The sequence below is a fragment of the Patagioenas fasciata genome, chromosome 3, assembly GCF_037038585.1.
Source record: "Patagioenas fasciata isolate bPatFas1 chromosome 3, bPatFas1.hap1, whole genome shotgun sequence".
Taxonomy (NCBI): Eukaryota; Metazoa; Chordata; class Aves; order Columbiformes; family Columbidae; genus Patagioenas; species Patagioenas fasciata.
In genome coordinates, this window is record NC_092522.1 from 88,222,577 (window position 1) to 88,241,537 (window position 18,961).

Consider the following 18,961-nt stretch of genomic DNA (forward strand, 5'->3'; position numbering starts at 1 on the left):
ATTGTCCATTCCTTATTTTGAGCTCTGTAACCTGTAATAAATTAATGTTATATAATGTACTTTATGCAATACAGAAAAATCTAGTTTATGAATGCAGCTTAAACTAGTCCTGCTGACTAGTCAAGAAAACCCTACAAGCTCTGGCTAACCTGGAGTTATGCACAGTGACTGGCAAGCCAATACTCGTGTGTTCACTGATCGGCTTGTATGATGCTTCGCAGGAATGGTCATGGTTGAGTTCTTCCTGCTTTCCTCTTGGCAGAAGCACTTGCTTAACTTTTCCTCTTCTATCTAGTTATTGATTTTTTTTTCATTGTCAGAAGAGTGTATTAGCAACCAAGGATTATTTTGGCCAGTATTCTGTAAATTCCTTTATTAAATAAAACCCTTCAGTGACTGCTTTATCAGTTCTTGCCTTAAAATTATTTTACTTACACCACTGTTAATTATCGACTTTCAACAGATCAAGAGGTCAGTTTTTTCTTCTCACACACAATGCCTGATGTCTTTTGTTTAAAAAAATAACAGAAAATCCCATTTTCCCCTAATCTAAGCAAAGAGAGAAGTGAGCTGAACCATAATCTAAATTTCTAAGGCATTTACCAGTCTGGACTGCATGTCTGAGTTAATTGTGTGTCTTCTGACATACTGTGGAGATTGCAGACAACAATTCTTAAAATCACTTTTATGTTTGCATGTATCTTAACTGCAATTTATTTGTACAGGCATGTCATTTTATAAATGAACTTAATTTGGATTAAATAGCAAAAGAGACATCCGTTATTTCAATGGACAGAGAAAAAATAGTAGTTGCCTTGAAAAGTTCTGTGATTTGCTTCTTGACATTCTCAGTCCCACTTGGAAGTTTTCCTTCTCATATACCTGGACCCTTCACTGTCGACTGCTTCATAAAGGTCATTTTTATTCTCTACTGTTGCATGCAAATAACCAAGGTAGGCGACACAGAGGGTAATTGCTACAAGTCCAAATGCCATCACAGGTTTGTTCTGACAAAAAAAAAAAAAAAAAAAGTACACATTTTTAGTTAAACCACTTTGTATTCATCAAAAACATATTCTTCAACCTTAGCTTAGAAAGTAAACAGTGAACTATTGTGACGTGCAAAAATCATCACTGCCTTCTTGTAGACTGATCAAAATAACTTTAATAAGCAGCAAGAAGGGAGACCTGATTTTCTGATAGCAAAAGGAATTCTCTATGAAAAAGACAACTCTTGTCATGTTGCCCAGTGCTCTGGCTTTTGCTGGTCACAAATGCTGTTTGAGCATGAATGAACAGGCCAAGACCAATTGGTAAAGGTAACTATTACAAACTTTTAACAGAATTCATCTGGATACACTGCTGGGATGATGTACTCTGCTCCTGCCAAGCCACTTTGATTATACACCTCTAAATCAGATCAAGTATTAGTACCACATCTACTTTTATTATATGCACAAAATTCCACCCAGTCTTTCTGGCTTCTGCTAGTGTAAATAAAACCTGAGTATCATCAACTTAATTATAAAAGTAAGAAAAAGAGAAAAATAAAAAATATTGAAAAGCTATCAAAATATCCCCTCCTTTCATGCAAAATACCTTGCACTATATGATTTGTTCCCTTTTAAATTTGAAAGACAACTCTTATTACTTAATCTGTCAAATTACATGGGTTATATGTGTGTAAATTGTCTTTTTGAAAGCAACTTGAGTAGGTACAAAAAGGAGCAGACAATATAACTGTGAAATAAAAGCTGGGCTCTTAACAATCAGAGCGGAAAAAAAGTAAAAATATTTTTAGTTTCATTACTGGGCAGTTTGCATAACAAGAGATGGTTATATAACATACAGAGAATTGCGGTGATTATTTTAAAGCAACTGCCTCTCCAAGCATATTTAGTTTATCTCAGAATGAGCTTCTTACAGGTTTAATGAAAAGCTCTGGATTCACAGCTCGGAAGAGCATAGTTGTTTGAACATTCCTCAGTCCTGGTTTTCTCTCTTTGGGTGTTTCATTTTCATTTGGAGGTTTGGTGGAAGACATTTTAATCAATGTTGAATATTTCCTAAAAATAGAATGAAAAATAAATGTCACTTTTATAAAGAACTGGAACAATAACATTCAGGGAATAGGAGTTCACAATCAACTTATCTTCTTGCATCATCAATTTTAGTTTGTGAACATATTAATGATTGCCTTTCATGTTACCTAACATTCCCAGTTTAGGCACACTGATTTTCAATCTTGTCAATTTTGTGCATCCTACAATTAACTTCTGGAGATGCACATCTTTATATCACAAAGGTAAGCCTCATGATAATGGGCTTGGGGTTTTCTACTTGCCTTTGGCTAATGCTTTAGCTACCTGCAGAACAAGCAGCAGTCTTCAGACCAGTGGCTAAATGCACAATGCCAGAGCACTTTTTTTTTAAAGCTTACATGAGACAGGAGAGCCCACACCCCACTGTAGTGCAGTCACTCTGTCCACCCACCCCAGCAGCCCTAGGCCTCAGGTCTCACTTTTACACACAAGGGACAGGTCACCTTCAAGATGCCACCTGAGCAAAGGCAGACAAAACATACCCTTGGTTAAACGGGTTTACTGAGGGGCAGGGAAGACACGGTGATTGAGGTTTACACGAGGGGAGCACAGCCGGAGGCACAGGGGCGGGATGCACAAACGCAACCCAGCAGGATGCACTAACCCCGGGCCTTCTCCCGCCCTAAGCACAGCAAGGAGATCAGGGCTGCGCAGAGGTCGGCTAAGGGCGACCACACGGGCACAAGTCGCTGCCAGGCAGAGTGGCACACCGCCAGTCCATACGTGAGGCACAACCGCCCAGGAGCCCGGCCTGACTCCTCCGTACGTGCCCCGGAGCACCACAAACCGTGAGGGTGCTGAGGGAAAGGGCAGAAACCGCCGCCCCCCGCTTCGGGCGGTGCGGGGGCTCACGCTGTCCGCTACCGGCTTTAGGCCGTGGGCAGAGGGGCAGTTTCCCCGGCCATAAGGAGCAAGGCCAGGCCGCCGCTGTACTCCAACGGCGCCTCATGAAGCGGGCAGTGACGGTTAACGCCTCGCGGGCAGCGTTCGCCTCCCCGCGCGCCCCCCCACCTTCCTCGCGCGCCGCTACTCACCCCGCGCCGCCAACGGGGTCTCCCCGAGGCGGGGGGGGGAGGGAGGGACGCCACGCAGAGCGGGGCTGCGCGCTTGCGCCCCCTGCCGGGTGGAGGCCGCCGGCGCAGGCGGGAGGAGCGGAGCGGGGGTGGAGGGGAACGTGTCCCCGTCGGCCGGTGGTGTCGGTGCTCCTCCGCAAACACAGCTCCAAATAATAAGCGGGAGGTGGAGGAAGAAGCCGGCTCGGTGGGAAGAGGAGCACTTCAGTGCCCAGCCGCTCCTCAGCGCCGGGGCGGGCGCGATTCCCCTCCTCCGCCGGCCCGGGAGCAGACGGGGCTGGCGGGGGCTGGCTGTTGGCATCTGGCGGTGCGAGACGTGAGGAAGAAATGTTTTACAAGGAGGGTCGCATCTGGACTATTGTGTCCAGTTCTGGACCTCTCAGTTCAAGAAAGACAAGGAACTGCTGGAGAGAGTCCAGTGCAGGGCAACGAAGATGATTAAGGGAGTGGAGCATCTCCCTTATGAAGAAAGGCTGAGGGAGCTGGGGCTCTTTAGCTTGGAGGAGACTGAGGGGTAGCCTTATTAATGTTTATAAATATTTAAAGGGTAAGCATCATAAGGATGGAGCCAGGCTCTTCTCGGTGACAACCAACGATAGGACAAGGGGCAATGGGTACAAACTGGGACACAGGACATTCCACTTAATATGAAAAGAAACTTTTTCTCAGTGAGGGTGCCAGAGCACTGGAACAGGCTGCCCAGGGGGGTTGTGGAGTCTCCTTCTCTGGAGACATTCAAAACCCGCCTGGACACCTTCCTGTGTAACCTCATCTGGGTGTTCCTGCTCCGCCGGGGGGATTTGACTAGAAGATCTTTTGAGGTCCCTTCAAATCCCTAACATTCTGTGATTCTGTGAGGGTGGTAAAACACTGGCCCGGGTTGCCCAGAGAGGTGGTAGATGCCCCATCCCTGGAGACATTCAAGGCCAGGCTGGACAGGGCTCTGAGCAACCTGATGTAGTTGCAGGTGTCCCTGCTCACTGCAGGGGGTTTGGAGTAGATGAGCTTTGAAGGTCCCTTCCAACCCAAACCATTCTGTGATGGCCAGTCCTCAGTAATCCCCTTGCAAACTCCCCAAGAGCTGTACAAGATTTGTCCAGTTGGAGCAAACCTTGATGCTCAGGCCAGCAGTGATTAGGTTTTAAATGTGGGAAATGGAAAAAGAGAAGTGGTAAGATTCCCCCATCTGGTGATCCCAAGTGCTGAGATTGAGAAAGGGTGTTCTGTGTGGAGATGCATCTCTGTAAGGGCAGTTTGAGCAGAAAAATATGCTGCGATTTAAGCATCCAGTCTCTGGTATTTAGATCTGAACTCAGGCATCTGGAAACTCCCGGTTATGTAAATGCTACTTTGCGGTGGTGTTTTGTTTTCCATTTTTCGTAACCAGTAAAATGAATAAAAGCACCTGGAGTCCAGAGGAAACACAGGCCATAGGATCACATCTGCCTGCTTGTGCCTCCCTTTCTGTCTCTACTGACTCCAGTGCCATTGGGCAGTTTCAGCTGCATTAAAAGAAGGGTAGAAACTTCAAACTCTGGAAAAAACAGTACCTGGTGCGGTAGGGAGAGACCCAAATTAGTGCTCCCCTGGGTAAGAGGCAGATAGAACTGAGAAGCAATGGATGATAATACTATAGAGATTTAGCTGCAGTCAGCGGAAGGATTAGTACAGATGTAGTGCTGGATTTGCCAACCTCACCTCACGCTTTTCTGCATCTGGAGGGTGTGCGAGAGGACTTTGGTGACCGGGGCGTCTCATTATTGCAGCCATGGAGGCAGAGGGGAACAAACATAAATACAGAGGTATCCACACTCTCAGAAACATTTGTTTGCCGTTTTCTTCTGGAGTAATCGAATTGCATTTTTTTTTTTTTTTTTTTTTTTTTTTTTTTAAGATGGCAGAGTAATCGGATATTGCAGGTTAACTTTTCCCTTCTGAATCCAGATGGAGTGTCTAAAGAATTTTTTTTTGCTACGTGTAAATATCATGAGGTGAGAAAAATAGCAGGGAAATAAGTTTTGATGTCATGAGAGGATTGAGTGGTATGTCTGGGTTTTGTGTCAACATTTAATTCACAACATACCATCTGCTAATCTGGTAGCTATTGTTTTGGCAGCATATGCAATGCAGCTGATTTTTCTTTTTAAACCATTGAGTAGAAAAGCACATCTGAGTGAAGGTCGCTGCTCCCGTTTGTTTTCATGTTTGTGTAATTGAAAGAATCCAATACAAGGTTTTTGCATGAGCCTTGTTTTTTTGGGAAGGCAGCTTCGTTTTCTTGAGGGAAGGGGGAGTTTCAACAGTACTGTAGGAGGTGTTCTGCATATAGCTCCCAAGTAATAGACACATTGTACATGGGAATGCAAAACATCTATACCGCCACACTGAGAAGTGCAATCACTTTTCGGCATGTGCAGCTCTTCCCAGCAGTTACTGTCATCAAGCGACCCCTCCCATGCAGATAAAACTTCTGACCTGAATTCAGCCAGGGTCATGACAGCATTTTCCAGGTTGAGGTAAGATGGGTTTATGCCAGAACACATTTGCCTGATGATGGTGGTAAGGATTGTTGGACTGCTGCTAGTTCTCTAGCATTTCCTAACTTTCTTATAAAGGATGGGTAAGTCCCAGACATTGATGGGAGAAGAAATCTGACACAGTACAAAGAACACCATCAGCTGGAGAGAAAATATTCTCCGTATGAAGAGTTGTGGGTTAATGCTTTATGTGTACAAAGAGAAGCAGAGAGGTATGTAGAAACAGGGCTGGGTTTTGACGTGAATGCTGGTACTCAGTGTATGTTGAGCAGACGCTGACTAACCAGATTAACTCTGCGGTGAAGGAAAGCTTGGACTGCTTACTGTTCCTGGTTTTGCTTTATGACTGTGGGAAAGTGTCTTATGTTATCTTTAATGTGACTATTATGTTGCTATCATCTGACCCAACAGGATGTTGAAATGCTCAATCCATCAAAACTTATAAAATTGTCTGGCATCTTTTTTATAGAAGAGACTCTATAAAGGGTAGAATTGTAAACATCTGCGGTATTTCTGAGCCACCCATCCTCTTAATGTCTGAGTATCTCTCCTGAAAAATAACCATGCAAAAGAAAAAACCCAGCCTTTTCCAAACCTGAGGCTGTTACTGAGATTTATTTTCCTTTCAAGTAAATTCCTTTGGGATTCCGCATTCGGCTTTGTGCTGTGTGCCGTGGCCATTCAGAACTTAATAGCAGCTTCTGCTTTTCTTGAGACTTGCATCCCCTTATCGCTTGAGCTGGAGAAGAGCCTCTGTGGGGAGCAGAGCAAATCTGGTGCCGTGTCCCGCAGACGCTGTGACAGGCAGCCTGATGTGGTCCAGGCAGCAGCAGCTGCCTCCGCATCTTTGCCGATTCACCTCGCAGCTTCCGCTTATTTCAAGTACCGCACAAGAACAGAGCTTCACATTGTCTTCAAAATAAAGATAGGGTGTCTCAAGCCGCTGATAAGCTTATCCCTACTTAGGGACACAGTTACAGAGCTGTTGTGGACAGAAAAAATTCTTTTTGCATCAACACTGGGACTTAAGCACTGATACAACTCGTAGTGAGAGGGGTAACTTCCATCATGTGTTTGTTAGGGTTTTCGTATGCGAATGGGTCCGGTGTATTTGCATTCCTGTTTTGCCTGGTTTTTGCAATGTTTTACACACTGTGATTTTCATGATATTTAATTAGAGTTGACAATTGGGCCTTTTTTGTCCTGAACAAGTCTGAGGGAGAAGAAGAAGCAAAAATTTAGGATTACAAGTACCTCCTCCACCTTACTCATAGCTGATGGTGAGGGGAACCATGATTGGACCGAGGCATGTGAAACAATATTGTCATTCTAAGGACCCGAATGCAGAAGAAGAAACAAATAGATCTCCAGATGGACAGAGGTGGCATTGAGAGTTTTCTGTGTGGCTGTTGCTCAGCTTCTGTCAGTCTCAAGGGCCCTTATGTCGCTTTTCAGCTGCTATTGCTCATTTGTATTGTTCCCGTTGAAAGAAAGCAGAGGTTTCAGACAGCAGTGTGCAGTGGTTGAGACCCTACCACTGACACTCCAAAACGGTTTGAAGGCGATAAATGTTTTAAAAACAAAAACATGTTAGAGTGATTTGTCTGTATTTTATAACATTATGTGTATGTCTTCTGTAACACTTGTTAGCCAGCTGTGTCTCTGAGAGACAGAGACAAATCACCCAGCCGTGCTTTCCAGCAGAGATTAAAGCAATTGTTATTCTTCCAATACTGATCAACCTTATAAATCTTTTTAATTGAATTCAATGTGGAAGGGAAAAGGCACTTTGATTCTACTTCTATTAAGGAGCGGGCAAATCATTTCCTACTGGGAACAGAATAATTTCAAAACCCAAAGCATCCCCTCTGGAAAGAAAAAGCTAACTCATACTAAAAATGAAGAGCAGAGAAACATGTCCGGCACTGAATTTGCTCACAATACACAGCCAGATACCTTAGAGACAAACTTGAGCTAATCTAAGACTGCACCTCCAAGAGGGAGGGGTCAAGGGGAGACCTGTTTTCACTTGTGGTTGCTGCTGTGGCCTTCCTTGCACCAGGACTCAGATTGCTCAGCCTTGGAGTACGCCAGTTATGCTCCCTGCTCCAGCTGAAAACTAGCATTGCCAGGAAAGAAAAAAGAACAAGGTTTATTTTTAAATTGGATGGGTCAGGCAGTCTGATGTGAGCAGGGCGATGCAGGTTGGAAGTGGAGGCACAGACCAGGACTAACCTCTGCCTGCAACAGTGAGGTTCCCAATCAGTTTAAGCTGTGTTAAGTTAAAGTCCTTCAGCCGGTGCCCTCTCTCCCAGCACCCTTCAGTTCTCGTACCTCCCAGGGAGATGCCGGAGGGTAGAAGTTTCACAGGTGTGACAGAGTGAACTCTGTAGTAAGGGACTTGGATGCTCTGTAATCTGGAGCTCTTCAGATTTTCTGCACCTTACAGTTATCTTAATTTAAAAATATGACCATGAAATGAAATGCACTAGAGTGCCAGTGTCTAATGTTTGTATACTAGATATGATGGGGATGGAACTGTGGGTGTCATAAAGATGCTTAAATGGTTTTGACATTGAAATGATGGGATTGTAACCATGCAGTTCCAATTAATAATAATAAAAAATGGGCTGTTGGGGGTTTTTATTTTCCATCTCTATAGGACAGTTACAATTGCTTGGATGCCTTTAATGCCATAATCAAGTTTAGATTTAGAGTTAAATTCTAGCTTTCTCAGTACTACAGGCAATCACAATATTCCTATGGTGATTTTGGCCTTTGAATGACTGGTGCAAACTGAACCTTGGCCATCTGGCTGTGGCTTTGCCAGATGTTCAGCAGAAGTACCAAGGTCCTGATTCAGGCACATGTGTTAGGCTACATGATACTCCCCTCTCCATTAAACTACTGAACATTCACATATAATTCCCAGACAAAAACCACAGTAATTTTCATGAATAAATTATGCCATGAAGAATTCATTTAAGAGGCAAGGAGTTCAGTCTTTCTGGGGTTTTTGTAATGTTACTCAGTAGTTTGACCACATCCCAGGTAAAAATGACTGCCAAAGACACATAAGTCAGGACATAAATACTTATTCCATTGCTTGGTTATTTAAAATAAAGTTATGGAGAGTGGCTCAGCTGCCTAGTCCAATGTAGGAATTGATGAGCATGTACAATAACAAAAATACATTTTAATAACAAAAAATAGGCTTCAGTTACTTGGGAAAAACACAGTAATTTAAAATTTTAATAGAAAAACATCTGAACATTGGTGTAATGTATTGTTAGAAGCAACGTGTCCCTAAAGAAATATTTGTCTTTAACAATTTACTTGCCCAAGAGAATCCGAAATACAATTCTGGTGTAAAATATCAAAAAGCAATCAGAGTGGGAGTTAAGGCTCTTAGGTCAGTTATATGATTTCAGAAGGTTACCATAATTTCATACAGTGGTTTCAAGTTTTTCACATGGACAAAGTTCTTATGAAAAAAATGTAGAAACCATACTATGAAGTGGTGCTAAGAGTGAAGAACAATTTCATGAAGGCCTTTCTTGCTATTTTGATATTGCCGTAAAGTTGATATTGAAGAGAGAGCACAAGTTGTATGAGACAAAAGCCAGTACTGAAGCAGCATCTGAAATGGGGAGCTGTCTGGATCCCCCAGATCATTCCCGTCGGGATGCCATAGGAAAGGCAGCCTCTGTGTAGGGAGTCTTCTGGGCAAGATTGATGTGGCCAAGTGACTTCTTGGCTTGCGAGCACACAGACCACACGTGTCTCATAGAGTGTCACTGATGGTGGCCCACTGCTTCGGGTGTCCCAGCATGAGTGTCTTCAGGTTGTGCCGTCACTGATGGGGAAGCACAAAGGGTGCAGAGCTGATGCCGATGAGCACTCAAAAGATGCAGATAAAGCCTGCGACTTTAAACACATGCTGTAGTTTCCTGGTAGCTTTCTGATGACACAAGACACATTATGGCTCTGATTTGAACAACATGCTAGGAGAGATGATCAGGTTTCACTCGTTCCGTTTATATTACCTAGGAGACGAGCAGTTTCCATTTTCAAGGCTTAAAGCAGTAACTCCCTTTCTCGGAAATGAATCGTGGATTGTTAATGCCACTAGAACACCGTGGTCCAGCTGTAGTCATTCACTGAGACCCAGGTAAGCTAGAGTTTCTTGTTATAAAACACAATTTTACTGAATGAGTTGTTTTTCTAATGTCAAACAGGCTTGTGAAAGTATCCCATCAGCCAGCATAAACCACAGACATAACCCTCTTTACATTAGACTATTGCAGTACTTTGTAACTACTAAGGAGTGACAAACTGTAATGTGGCCATTGATGATTATTTGTTCAAGAGAAAATCTTTTGATTTTGTAAATTCATTTTTTTTACGAGTTGACTAAAGTGATACAACAGTAGCCTGAACGGAGCAGTAATACTAATGTTGAAGATCGTTTGCTGCAGGAGGAGTTGTTCTTTACATTGGGAGAGTGTGGGAGAGGTGGGTTATCTGGTTGGTACAAAGGTGCTGAGAAATGCAGTAGTAGTTGTGTAGGCAAAATATAGACATCACAACTTCAGAAAAAAATAAAGTCATTTTGGCTACTTCTGAGTTTAATTTTGTGTAATTACGCAGTTTACCAAACTAACAAAGAAAACAGTGAACTCTCAAAACCCATTTATTGCTGTGGAGGAGAGACCACAGCAATTAGCAGCTGGCAAATCATCACACTTGGCAGCTGCTGCGTTATTAAGTGGTGTTTGCGGTTTCCCTAAATATGAAACAAGATGGAATTTTGCCACCACTGGCTATAAAAAAAAGAATGCCAAGCTTGCTTAAGCTTATGAAGCCTACTGAAGATGTAGTTCAGAAGTTCTATTTGCAGAGAAGTGAATGTGTGGCAGCGAAGGTCCTGAAGCCCAGAAAGGAAGATTTGTCCCAAGCCACTTCAGAAGCCTATGCACAAGTCAGGTGTAAAAGCCAAACCAGCCAGCTCCAGTCTAGTGCTAAATGACCAGCTGAGTGCTCTTCCATCTAATCTTTTCCTTCCTATAGCTGATTGCCAAATACATACCTAGGCTGGTGTTTTTACATACCACATGTCTATTTTAAGCACTATTTAGTTGTTTGTGGAATTCTACTTACAGCATCACTGTACTCAGAGGTTTGTCTCCCAGTGTGTTAAAGGGCTCATTTTTTGCTCTGAGAAATTATTAATAGATGTTAATAATAGGCATGAGACAGTGAGAGATTAGAATCAGTAAGCTAAGGAAGATGAAAGCAAGGGATGGGGCTACAAGAGACCATGGCTCTTTTCTTCGCTCTGCCTCTGATGTGCTGAGTGATGCTGGATAAACCACATCACCTCTCTGGTGGACATCTCCTCCTCCACAGCATGTTTTCTCTGTCCAGACTGTTGATATTTTGAGGAAAGACCTCTATTTCTTATTACGCCTTAATGAAGGACTTACTCCAATGAAGTTCAGTCTAGAATGTCTGTAAATTACTTTTTGTTGACGTGCGAGAGAAGGACAAGCTGCTGCCAGTACATTAACATCTGCCATTCAGAGTCCTCCTCTTCCACTGGAAGTGTCTGAAGGATAAAATAGGCAGGAAACCTTTGGAGGGCTGTGTTTGCTCATGGGCCATCAAGATGTACCTGTCTTCTTTCTGAAGAGCCTTAAACAGCAGTGAGTATCAATGCTATGTTAACGTTACAGCTTTACTTATTTTCTGATAAGAGTTAGGTTGTCTGAACAGGGCAAATTTAATTTTTATGACCTGTTTTCTCATGTTGACTCTTCCATAAGGACCTGGAAAACACCCTGTCTTGGCACTCTTGCTGTTGAACAAGAAACAAAGGCCTTGAAAGGTTAGTGACTCGTCACAATAGCTTTTCAGCTCCTACCACAGATGTGCGACAGTTTGAACGTCTAGTGCATGTGCAGCTTGGTAGGGTGGCTTTCAATGGCATTTTACTCTACCTTGGTGTTCCCAGGAGGTTTCCTGTTTCCTTTTCTTCTGTGGTGGAGCACTGGAACAGATGCACCCCAATGGAGTGAGGTGGAGGTGGCTAGTGGATCTTCCAATCAATTTAAGAGCTCACTGAACTTTCAGGTACAGTATAGGCACAACGAAGCCTTCTTAGGGTCAGAGAACAAAGCAAATCAGTGTTTCTCAGCCTGTGGACCTTACACCTCTGGTAGTCAGTAAAGGAGCAGTGGGTAGTCCATGAAACAAGAACAAAGACTCAGCCACCATCAAATGGATGTGCACTTTCTTCTATCAGCAAACAAAGAAAATAAGTGGAAAGCACAGTTACTAAATGAACATCTGAAGTTAAGACTCACTATTTGTACAGTTATTTATGGAAACCATTGTGCCAATGCTTTTTTTTTTCTTTTCATCATAACACTGAAATGATCCTTTGTGGTTTTTTTTTTTTTTTTTTTAAAGTGCTGTGATGATGTTTTGATTAAATTGTAAAAAAAAATGGAGGGGATGAACTATCAAGATTGTTACCAGCTCTGCTTTTTTATGATCCTATATTCTCCTCTGTGATTTTCTACTTCTGCTCTCTGCTTTATCATTTTTGCTGCTATTTATGGTTCTCTTTCTTCCTATTAAAAAAAAAAAAAAGGCTAAGTTGTAGGTGCCGCAAAATACTCCCATTAGCAATGTTTATACCAGAAAACTAAAGTGGTTTTCCATCTCTCAGCCTGTGAAGATAATTCAGCTTGCTTCTACAGAATTCATAGATCCACTGTTCCCAGGCTCATGTTCTTTCTGTTATTTCTCGCCATTCTCTCTCTCCCATAATACTGCATCTTCTTCCTGTAATTTGCTGCTCTTCAAGCTGCCTCCCCTCTTTGTGCCCCTAACATTTTGGATGCTTTCCCCAATTCCTCTCTGCTTAGTCAGTTTGTTCTTGCATTTTCTTACCTTCCCCTCGCTCCCCCCATTTTCCTCTGCACAAAGATACCTTTTCTGCTTTTGAAGTCACTAAATTAGTAGAGCTGATTGAGATCTAGGTGAAATTCTCTGAGCACTATGCTTTTCAACGGACGCATTACGCAATGCACATTAACCAGCCTTCTGTAGACCTCACTGAACGACAGAAATGATTATTTGATGAATATACTCAACAACAATAGTGCTATTCAAACACTTTACTCAATAAATGACATTCAGTACACTCAGAAGCTAATGGTGCGTTCAGGTTGCTGTTTGTTCAGCAGAGCACGTGTGCAGCCTGAAGCGGAGGAACCAAGTCACTGTTCCACCTGAGGGAAATGTGGGGGTGGAGGCTCTTCTGGTCACTTGTGTCTCTAGTGAGCAGGACAAAGTGTGTGTGTGTGTTGGTGGGGCGGGATGTTTAAGTCACATTTAGGGAATAAACAACGTATGCAATGAGGAAGAGAGATGACCTGCTTTCTTTCCCGGCTGGTAGTAGAAGAAGCCCAGACACTTATTTTGATGCTCATCCCTACTACTTCAGCTAGAAATGAGTACAACAAATCAATGTTTCTCTAATAATCAGCTTTTGTCCAAGTTGAGGTGTGTGTGTGTTTATGTGTGTTGAGCAGGGGCGTGAAGTAAATTTAACCTCAAATCCCTGCTTTTCACTTCTTGCTCCATTCAACTTTTTCTTGAGCATTTGGAGCAAATAATCTTTCTTTTACTGTTTAAGACTCTCTAATGCCTCCTTTGTAATTTCCAAGAGACGCTAAGTCTTTTTGTTGTCTTTATGTCCATGGTGCCAAATAGATCCCCCTTTGACCCTTTTGTTGCTTTTTTAAACCTTTGAGTCATTTCATTGTCAGCCTCTATGCTGGATGGTACCTTGATGCAAATTGATGTCATCTGCATTTTCCACAAGCTACTCAATTTCTTTAGCCAGCTTCCCTTTCTGACTCCCTTTGATTCATCGTTCTGCACAGAATGAACCTCATCCAAATGCTAAGATTGGATTCCTTCTTTGGCTATAGGGATTTGCATCACATTTTTTCCTCTCTTGTCCTTTTGTCAGTCAGAATATAATTTTGCTAAAGCATCATGCCCTGACACTGCTCTTGGCATCTGCTTCCACAAGTATTGCCACTTCTAGAAGAGTTACAAAACCTCATACCACTCTCATCTTTTTCTACTGCTCTTGAAAATTTATCTTTTTTTTTTGGTGTGGTCTGAATCCTCACCTTGCTCTGAATTTCATATGGCACATATAACGTTTTTGTCTTATGTAGCCTCGGCTAACTTATGCTCTCATCAGTCTGTGCCTGTGCTATCCCATGAAGTCAATTTTCTGTTGTTCAGCTGTTGAGTAACTCCTTATCTTTGAAGTCCATGTATTTTTTCCATTCCATATGTTCTTTGCAATGCTTCAGTGAATTAATTGTATTTTCAAAGCATACAAAAGCATCAGTTAACATCCACAATCTTCTATAGCAACAGTGGTGCCTAAAGCAAACATAACCCTTTAAAGGCACATTTGCAGCTCCTTTGAACAGAGGAGCTGTGCTGGGTACAACCCAAACAATACCACAAAACAGGCTCTGCGGCCCTCTGGCCTTGCGACTGAAGGTTGTCTTGTACAACCATTTCTCAACATCAAGTGAAGGCTGCAAGTGGGAAAATAAAACCAAAGCTCTGCAGACTTCTGGCTGCAGAAGAACCTCTGGCCACAAGATCTGCCCCGCAGTCCTGTGACGAATTTCAGTTTCTCATCACCAGAGCACTTAGACCAGAAACCATCTTTCATTCTGTGGAATGAATTCTGCAGGAATTTCATCTATCCAACCTGCTGGCTGGCTAGAATTTGCCCATTGCTTGGGCTCTGATGAAGATTCTAGTCAAATGCTTGATCCCTATTTTCTTTGGGCGGGACTTTCTTTTTCCCTTCACATACTTCTCAATGTGGAATTGGCAAATGGAGGTATAAAGTTGCTCTTTTCTAATCCCTCTTGCTGCTAAAGTAAGGATGTAGAGGCTCAGCTTTGGGAAAAGAGACCTCAAGGTAAATTTCCCCATCTGTATTTAGGTATCTCCATGGCCTGATTTCTACCAGTGTTGGTTCCTACTGATTTTTGTGCCTTGCTGGTGAGCCAGAATATCTTCCATTTCTGTCCTGACTTGTTCAGCTGAAGGCTCAGAACTGGTGACTGGTTTAACTCCAGTTGTGAACTGATAGGTGACATAAGGCTTTTTTTACATTAGAAAGGGATGGTGCAGTTCTTATGGCAAAAGCCCACCATAACTGTACTCATTTTACATGGAATAACAAAATTCAGTCTTCCCTTCTAGAGTGCCTGTTCACATCTTAAAATCCTAGAAAAGGCCTTTTGAGGCTTTCCTTCAAATCTCCCCCAGAGGACAGCTCATCCACGAGATGTGTTCATACATGCTATTAAAATGCTTGCTCATGTGAAGGTTTTGTTTCCTTGCCTGTGCTTTATTACATAGCAGTATCTTCATGCTTCGCTATTCAGCTTTTTTGAGACTGATATAGTGTGTATTACTTAACTAAAAAACATTAAAGCCCTAGTGCTGACATCTTAAAAAGCTTGATTTAAACTTCTGCTTGGCTCTAATTGTAGACATGGAGAACAGAACTCTTTAATTACAAAGTCACCACCCTGCCAAACATATTTAAAAGCATATTAATCTAGTAGGATATAGGCCAACTGATATCCCCATTATTCTTTTTTACCTGCAGAATAAAGGAGTAGCTTGGTAACCATTCTTTGAGAGCAAATATTTTTTTTTCAACTTCCTTCCCAGTATAAATCGGCAACATATTAGTTATTATTAGAGGGTGACTGTGTGCTCTTGGTGGTTACCTCAGGTCTGCTTTTGACTTTGAGCCTGCCTGCCAAAGGCTCCTTAGGCAGCTTTTCCAAAAGCGTTCCACGGTTAGGACAGGGGAAGACTTGTATGGAAAAGTATAAAGTTTTGGAGTAAAGCTTATTGCATTTCCTAAATGATAAGAAATGCAACCAAAAAAACCCAATGAAGCAGGACAGGATTTAAAATATTGCACTAGTTTACTGAGAAGTTTGACCACAGGAAAAAAAAAGAAGAAAACAATTTGCATTTTGGTATTCAACTTATTATGGGACTCATAGCTGCTATACATAAATTTGGAAGTGAAATCTAATTTGAGTGTCCTATGTGTTTGCATAACTGCCAGGGCCAAGCGGAGTGTACCTCAGAGGCAGAGCGGTAGCCTGAACTTGCCAGCTCTGCCTGGTGCTCAGGAGACCCTTGGGAAGAACAGGCGCATCTACTTGCAAAGTACAGTTTAACAGAACTATTAGCCTTCAGCCTAATTGACAAAGTCTATTTTAACAGCAAATAAATTTTGCGTAATAGCCTCAGAATGTGCAAATTATCAGAACAAAGAGCAGTTTGTTATTGTTTTTTAAATGCTTTATAATTTTAATAAGCTTAATGTGCTTAATCATTTTAAATTGCTTCAGCTACTGGTTATATTTCACCTTGAATGAGCGTCTCATTTTTCTTCACCCAAGAGGAAGCATCTCTCTGATCTTCTCTTTCTTTGATACAGCATTTCCTTCTTTCCTTGAGAAGAAAAATGAGCTGGGGATTCCTGTGTGATCTGCTGAGTGGAGTCAATAAATATTCAACAGGGATTGGAAGAATTTGGGTAGCAGTTGTGTTTATATTCCGCTTACTGGTTTATGTTGTGGCAGCAGAAAACATCTGGAAATATGAACACGATGAATTTGAATGCAATATCAAGCAACCTGGTTGTGAAAATGTCTGCTTTGACCATTTTTTCCCTGTCTCCCACATCAGACTTTGGGCTTTGCAATTAATCATGGTCTCCACACCTTCACTCTTGGTGGTTTTTCATGTTGCTTACCAAGAGAACAGAGAGAAACATCACAACCGGAGACTTTACAAAAGTCCAGGAGAGATAGACGGTGGATTGCTGTGCACGTACCTTATCAGCCTTGTTTTAAAAACAGGATTTGAAATAGTTTTTCTTGTCCTGTTTTATAAATTGAACAATGGATTCAAAGTACCACGTCTTGTGAAATGTGACATAAGACCATGTCCCAACACCGTAGACTGCTATATTTCCAAACCCACAGAGAAGATGATTTTCCTCTATTTCCTGGTGGCAACCTCGTGCCTGTGCATTGTACTAAATCTAAGTGAATTGAGTTATCTCATTTTTAAATACTCCATAAAACGTTATCTGAAGAGGTATATCAAGAGATGTCAAGGCTCAGAAAGTGATTGCCACAAATAAGAAATCATCGGTCACAACAGACGAGCAGCTGCAGGACGGTTCCACAACAGCTTCTCACCTGTGCCTCTGAGTATACGAACTGAATGTGAAAAAAGGTTCCCCATTGACTTGAAAGAAGGCTACAGACCATTACACAAGCTGTATTTGATGAATTGCTCTTCCAATCAGTGCTTTACAGAACCGAAAGGACAATTTTGTTGGAAATACTTTTTCTCTATTAGTTCCTCCTTACCTGAGCAGATAAATTCAGTCCCATTATGTATGTCATACATAAAATAATCTAGATCTTTTCACAGTGAAACAAGGTGTAGAAGCCTGAAAATTCCATGAGAGTTTCATATAAACACAGATGCTTTTGATAAATCATGCTGAAACAATTGCTCAAGTAGTTGTATTTTGAATATTACACAGATTTTATTTGGTACAATCAAAAAGTGCTTTTTTATATGCAGAGTTGGAAGAACCTGGGACTGATTGAGATGCTGAACAGGAAAGGGCCGTACAGATTCTGCCTGGCGGGTGAATGTGATAGCTGTTGAAATAGCGATTGGCAAGTGCTGGCAGACTGGCTGCTGGTGTACTGAAAAGAGCTTGATGGTCACCGGCGCATTCCAACAGTTTATCGTAAAACATCTCAAAAAAAAGAAAAAATAAGAGATAGACACATCTAGTTAAGCCCAGGGTGATAAAGACAGACCTAGTTATTTATCTATTTGCAGAGCATCTCTTCTGGAGGTATTTGAGAGAACACAGCCTGTAAGAGAAGGTGCTTGCTCAAACTTGTATAGCAGAGTTAACTCCTGGTCACCTGCACTGAGCAGCGCCTGAGTCGTTAGAATTTTCTCCTGTTCCATGGTTGTGGTATTTAAGGGGAAAGAGCATTCCCAATTCCCTCGGATCCCAGTAACGCAGACTGCACAATAGGGCAAAACATTAGCCAGTAGTGCTAGTATTCAGTAGCCCAGAATCTGGTCCCTTTATTAAGTCTGAAAATACTGCGACTCCTTCAGCAGATTTCCCTGCCATGGAAGACCACACGAAACATAAAAATACAAAAAGCCTCCAGGAGAAACAAAGTAAAAAAGAATCACCCATTCCCATCCCTCAGATTTCAGGGTATCTCTTAGCCACGCTGCATCTCTGCTCTTTGTTATATGTGGGGCGTGGGCTAGCAAGAAAGGGACAGAAATTAGCTAAAATGTATTTTCTTTTGAATCTAGACTTCTCTGAGATGATGGGAATTAAGTGTCTAAAAAGACTTATTTCAGGGTAGTGTTCTCTTTACATTGCTGGGATGGAAGACCTTCAGACATACATCAACACTGAGCCTGATCAAAACACACCCTTCAGAGAAACACACCACCTGCAATAAGTGGAGCTGCCTGAATGTTGAAAGGATTTTATTGTTCATATCAGGATGAAGAGGAAGGAACAGTAGCAAAAGCATGTTAACTATTATTGCTCCTTGAATGTTGAACCTATTTTATTGCTTGTGCCAGGATAAGGAAATGGTAGCAAAGGCACATTAACTATTTTTTCACCCCCAAAACCCCTAGCTTTGGTTACAAAGTATTGCTTTTGTAAGTACTGGGGTAGCAGGTACAGAATAAACTATGTGCTTTTGGTTGTGGTTTTCCAGTTTTTTTTTTTTTTTCTTGTTTGTTTTTCTAAAATATACCTGCTTCTATAAAAGGAGAAAATACATTTGCTGTTGAACTTAACAGCAATAGCAGTCCCTCAGATATTTGCTTGCCAGGTCACAGCCAAGTAAAGTTTTACATGACGAGTTACGCAGAATCAGTGTGTCTATGAAGCCAATGTGCTTCACACAGTTCAGAATATTTTCTGTTATATCTCTATGTACACAGAATGTGGCTCGCAACAGAAACGTAGTTAGAAACTCTTTTGCAGCTACGGGACAAAACCCAGCCAGGAGTGCACGAAGCAAAACTATTGCCC

At 42.0% G+C, this 18,961-nt stretch overlaps 2 protein-coding genes across 3 annotated transcripts; one reads left to right on the forward strand and one right to left on the reverse strand.

Annotated features, from left to right (window-relative positions):
* Positions 1-670: 670 nt before the first annotated feature.
* SMIM8 (small integral membrane protein 8) lies at positions 671-3,235 on the reverse strand. The gene is made up of 3 exons (XM_065834876.2): positions 3,137-3,235; positions 1,925-2,066; positions 671-1,007 (listed from the first exon to the last, which is right to left on the reverse strand). The coding sequence occupies exons 2-3, from the start codon at positions 2,042-2,044 to the stop codon at positions 849-851; spliced, it is 279 nt and encodes a 92-aa protein (XP_065690948.1). The 5' UTR covers positions 2,045-2,066; positions 3,137-3,235; the 3' UTR covers positions 671-848.
* Positions 3,236-9,768: 6,533 nt separating this feature from the next.
* GJB7 (gap junction protein beta 7) lies at positions 9,769-18,549 on the forward strand. 2 transcript variants are annotated; one of them, XM_071806787.1, is made up of 3 exons: positions 9,769-9,883; positions 11,538-11,599; positions 16,292-18,549. In XM_071806787.1, exon 3 carries the CDS (start codon positions 16,319-16,321, stop codon positions 17,000-17,002), a length of 684 nt encoding a protein of 227 aa, XP_071662888.1. In that variant the 5' UTR covers positions 9,769-9,883; positions 11,538-11,599; positions 16,292-16,318; the 3' UTR covers positions 17,003-18,549. The 2 variants fall into 2 exon arrangements, with proteins under 2 accessions (XP_071662888.1, XP_071662889.1); XM_071806788.1 differs by lacking the exon at positions 9,769-9,883 and adding an exon at positions 11,257-11,417.
* Positions 18,550-18,961: the final 412 nt, after the last annotated feature.

Coding starts and splice junctions, on each gene's coding strand:
- SMIM8 (XM_065834876.2), bottom strand. CDS start 2,044: ATGTCTTCCACCAAACCTCCAAATGAAAATGAAACACCCAAAGAGAGA. Junction 1,008..1,924: donor CAGAGCTTTTCATTAAACCT/GTAAGAAGCTCA, acceptor TTTTTTTGTCAG/AACAAACCTGTGATGGCATT.
- GJB7 (XM_071806787.1), top strand. CDS start 16,319: ATGAGCTGGGGATTCCTGTGTGATCTGCTGAGTGGAGTCAATAAATAT.